Raw genomic sequence first — 4,798 nt, 5'->3', positions numbered from 1 at the left:
GTGTGATGCCATTCGGGCTTAGCAATGCTCCAGCAATATTTGAAAGACTGATGGAAAGCGTACTGAAAGGCCTACAATGGAGGATAGCCATAGTGTACCTGGATGATGTCATTGTGTTTGCAGCAACATTTGATGAGGAAGTATCCCGGCTAGAGTAAGTATTCAAGTGTTTGAAAGCAGCAAATCTCAAACTCCATCCCAAGAAATGCCACTTGTTCCAGAAAGAGGTGCTTTACTTGGGTCCCATTGTAAGTGAGCATGGTGTGCGAACTGATTCTGACAAGGTGAAAGCAGTGCTTGATTGGCCAACACCAGACAATGTGGGAGAATTAAGAATTTTCTTAAGACTCTGTACCTATTACCGGAAGTTTGTGAAGGACTTTGCAAACTATAGCTGCTCCACTACATAATTTGAAAAAAAAGGCCAGAAGTTCGAATGGACAGTTTCTTGTGAGCATGCATTCAAGACATTTAAAAAAAATGGCCTCAGCTCCACTTTTAAAGCTTCCAAATCCCTCACTACTACATACTGGATTGTGATGCTAGTAATGTTGGAATTGGAGGAGTGTTGTCTCAGAAAGTGGGTGGAAACGAACATGTGGTGGCCTACTTCAGTAGGGTTTTGAGTAGACCAGAGAGGAACTGCTGTGTAACACGGGGGGAACTCCTTGCTATAGCAAAGAGTCTGACATATTTCCACCCTTACCTCTATGGGGCTATGTTTATCATCAGGACAGACCTTGCTGAATTACGCTGGTTAAGATCATTAAAGAACCCAGAGGGACAACTAGCACGTTGGATCGGAAAAATAGACCAGTATAATTATGATATTGAATATAGAGAAGGAAAATCTCATGGAAATGCAGATGGATTGAGCCGAAGACCCTGCAAATACGACTGCAGATATTGCTGCAAAAGAGATGTTGAACTAACCAGGTGCCATCAAGCTGAAGTCAAAGTGACTGAAGGAGTTGATTTTAATATCTATACCTGGTTCCACTTCACCATCCCAGAGCAGGAGAAAGATCAGGATTTGAAGCCAATAATTGATTTTCTAGAAGCAAGTGTTTTGCACCCTGCTTGGGAGAAGGTGTCTAGTCTAAGCCCTGTAACAAAGAACTATTGGGCACAGTGGGAACAATTAAAGCTTGCAAATGGTATTCTTGTACGGAGATGGGAAACTGCAGATGGGAAAGTGACGACCTGGCAAACGGTTATACCGAGAAAGGTACGGGAAATTGTCCTGCGTCAATCCCATGATAGTTTAACAGGAGGACATCTTGGAGTTAAGAAGACATTGAGTCACATAGGACAGAGATTTTACTGGATAGGTATGAGGCAAAATGTGGAAGAATTGTGCAGGACATGCAGTACATGTTGTGCTAAAAGGGGACCCAAGCATAAGGAACGTGCTCCAATGAAGTTATATCAAGCTGGCTCACCAATGGATAGAGTAGCCATTGACATTGCTGGTCCTTTGCCCCAAACTCGTGCTGGAAACAGGTACATTTGTGTGGTGATGGATTATTTCACGAAATGGCCTGAAGCATATGCAATACCAAATCAGGAAGCTACAACTGTAGGTCAGCTATTAGTGATTTCTTCTTCAGGTTTGGTATGTCATATGAACTGCATTCAGATCAAGGCCGTAACTTTGAATCATCTGTGTTCCATGAATGCTGCGAGTTGTTTGGCATATGAAAGACCAGGACAACGCCAATCCTACCACAGTCTGATGGGATGGTAGAAAAGTACAACTGGACAATAGGCTTTGGCATTATAACGGTCCAGAACATTTCAGTTGGGATGAAGTGAACAACAGAACAAATGACGCTGCTGAAGACGTGTCAGCTGAAAAAGCCACTGTCGAAGAAGAAACTCAACTCGGTTTTGAGAAGGAAAACAGTGAAGCCCTTGATGAAGTTACTACCACTGATGTGACTGTTACCGATGATAGGACATTTCCTGATGAAGCAGATAAACTCCACGTGAAGCAGAAGCCAACGAGACGGAAACCAGTACAGAAGAAGATACGTCCCATAAAATTAAGAGACTTTGTTGAATTTTAATTTTTGTGTTTGTAGTTTTTGTAAATTCTGTACATTTAATTAAATTATTGTTAATTATCTATTGGTTTAATGTAAGTGGATATTGTTCGGGACGAACAATACTAAGGAAAGGGCAGTGTTACGACAGTGGAAGTCACGTGACGCTAGTAACACGTCATGATATTCTAGAAGGATCATGTCTGTTCATGGCAACTCTGGTCTTTTCTACACACCCTCTATTCTTGTATATAAGTGTGCCAAATAAAGCGAATTTAATTAATCGGAATAGAATTGCAGACAGATACAGACGGACAATTGGGTCAAGTGCGTGAATCGTTCGTTGAGAATTATAGCGTGTGTTTAAGTTAAAGTGACTGTGAAAATTAAGTGTATTGCAAAGTTGAATTGAGAAAGAACAAACTAGTTTTATTTGAGAAAGGACTTGTATCGCTGATATTCTTCGGAAATAACTTTTACCAGTAATTAACAAACGACCAGAGACGTAACATGTCTTTCCAGAGTTCTCTCCAAAAATACACGAATGTGACTAATATAACAGACACAAGTAAAACAAAGGTGTTACACAACTTAAATTACTGTTTTTCTTAGAACAGATACATACATGTATGGATATGAGTAATACATATAGTTGCAGGTATTATATAATCCATCTTTCATTGTTACCTATGTATATAGCAATATAGCTATCAATAATGAATGTAACTAAAATTTTAATTTAAGTGGTGTTTGATATTATTGTACCGACCAGCAACATATGACTATTGATAATGTACTTACATTGTTTAGAAGGTCAACCATTGCCAACAGATGATTGTTTAGGTTTATTATAGTTGAAAACGACATCAGCAAACAGAATACCTCAGAGAAGAGTGCAAAGGTTATTTTAGTAATAACTCCTATTGTTTGAGAATTTAGTTCAGTTCTGGAAAAGTTGTGTTGCAGTACTTTTAATTTCAACACTATAGGTGTGCCTTATGTCACTCCATCACGAAATCCCTCTGAAATCACAGTTGAAAAAAAAAGTTATTTTACATAATTAAATCCCTAAACCAGTAAAAAATATCTTCTTGTAAAAAGGTCAAGTTTTGTTTTATTCCTTAATTGACAATTATTATGGTCTTGTTAACTTTTGTTTCATCCAAGAAGTGGAGACCAGAAATGCATGCAATTTATATGGTTATGTTGTATATAAATTATACTCTACAAAGACAACTAATCAGCCTTATCATATACATTGTTTGTGACAACATACTTCACAACATGGTTCTGAGAATAACTTAATTTTCACTATTTATAACATATAATTATAAAAACTAGTCCTAGGTTACATTAACTGTTAAATATAAAAGACTTGGTTGTTTATTTAAGACATATAAAATTGTATTCCCCCAAGAGAAAGCCTTCTAATAAAGCTTTCCAACAATTGTATTGCTTTATGTATATTTTATCCAACAAAAACTAAATTAAAACGATACTGGTGCTTTACTTTATTATTATTATGGTTACTACTGCACTTACTTACACAAGGACTTAGTAAAAGTAAAATATTTTAAAAGTTAGTTAAATCTTATGTACCTTTAAGGAAATACATAACTACTTTGGAGCTATTAAAATTTAGTGATGAAAACTATTTTTGATGTTGACATCTTTAACGCACCTTTGAACATATTCGAACGATATATTTTTTTACTTAATATCACTTTGTGACTGCCAAATTTATTTATCTTCAGTTTTTATTACTTTAATATTGAACATCAAATGACCCACTTTTTAAATTTTACAAAGTAGTCAGGTTATAGTATTTTTCTCTTTCAAATAATGAAAAGTAATAAAAACTCAAGTAATTGCTTTCTCGTTGCATATCTTGCAATGTGAAGTTTATAAGACTATTGCTTTTTCAAGTCGCACAACTATATCAGGTACAAAAACAAATTACAAATGGCTCATATATACAAATAAAGAAATATATAAAGTGCAAAGAACACAAGTTAGTGAGTTAAATTCATGGGACAATATTTTTGGGTTATTCTTAAAATGTTTACAAGGAAAGACAGTAAAACTGTTTGCACGGAAATCTTTATCGAAATTACTACTACTAGTGGCATACATAAACTGTGATAAAGGTGAGGCTTCAAGTTAAACTCCAGGAGACCGCTTTACCCAGTTTTATGTTTTTGAGATACAATTTTTTATGCTTAGGGGTGCCCGTCTGATGATACTCAGTCCCATTCATATAGGCCCACTTGTACTATACAAAAAATTAATTTTGATACCCAGAAGCCTTTCCGATACACAGTTGCACAATCGCTCATTACAACTTAAAAAGTCAATACCTGGAGGTCCCCAATCATCAGCCCACCCACAATATTTAATTAAATAAAATATAACTGATCAGTGTTGTTTAATTACAATGTACTTTCGGTAGTTCATTATTAAAACAGACGTAATGACTGACACTGTCCAATATGCAAAGGACAAACGCACTTCGGTAAACAACACATTCTGTAATTTCTCTAAACGTTACACCCGATAGTTCCGAAAGACCAATTTTTCGAATATTGAACGAAAAATCAATTACACATGTAGGCCTAATGTTCATTCAGGTTGCTATATTTAATACATAAACAGTACTTTGTGCATAATACTGTTACGTCTACGTTTGTCAATTAACTTTCCGTAACTTCGTTCCGACGAAACTTTAACGACACAAGTCCTTACTTAATAAAACT

The 4,798-nt window shown here is 36.0% G+C and overlaps 1 protein-coding gene across 1 annotated transcript in view; it reads right to left on the bottom strand.

Moving 5' to 3' along the window:
- The window catches only part of LOC106472778 (solute carrier family 25 member 38-like), a 49,419-nt gene extending 46,357 nt beyond the window's left edge, over positions 1-3,062 (bottom strand). The window contains exon 1 of the mRNA XM_022401306.1: positions 2,847-3,062. Within this exon, the coding sequence (XP_022257014.1) occupies positions 2,847-2,912 (66 nt within the window). The 5' untranslated portion in view covers positions 2,913-3,062. The remainder of the gene's footprint in view (positions 1-2,846) is intronic.
- Positions 3,063-4,798: the final 1,736 nt, after the last annotated feature.

This window comes from Limulus polyphemus, unplaced genomic scaffold (assembly GCF_000517525.1).
Source record: "Limulus polyphemus unplaced genomic scaffold, Limulus_polyphemus-2.1.2 Scaffold5603, whole genome shotgun sequence".
Lineage (NCBI taxonomy): Eukaryota > Metazoa > Arthropoda > Merostomata > Xiphosura > Limulidae > Limulus > Limulus polyphemus.
This window is presented reverse-complemented; position numbering and strand designations above follow the sequence as displayed.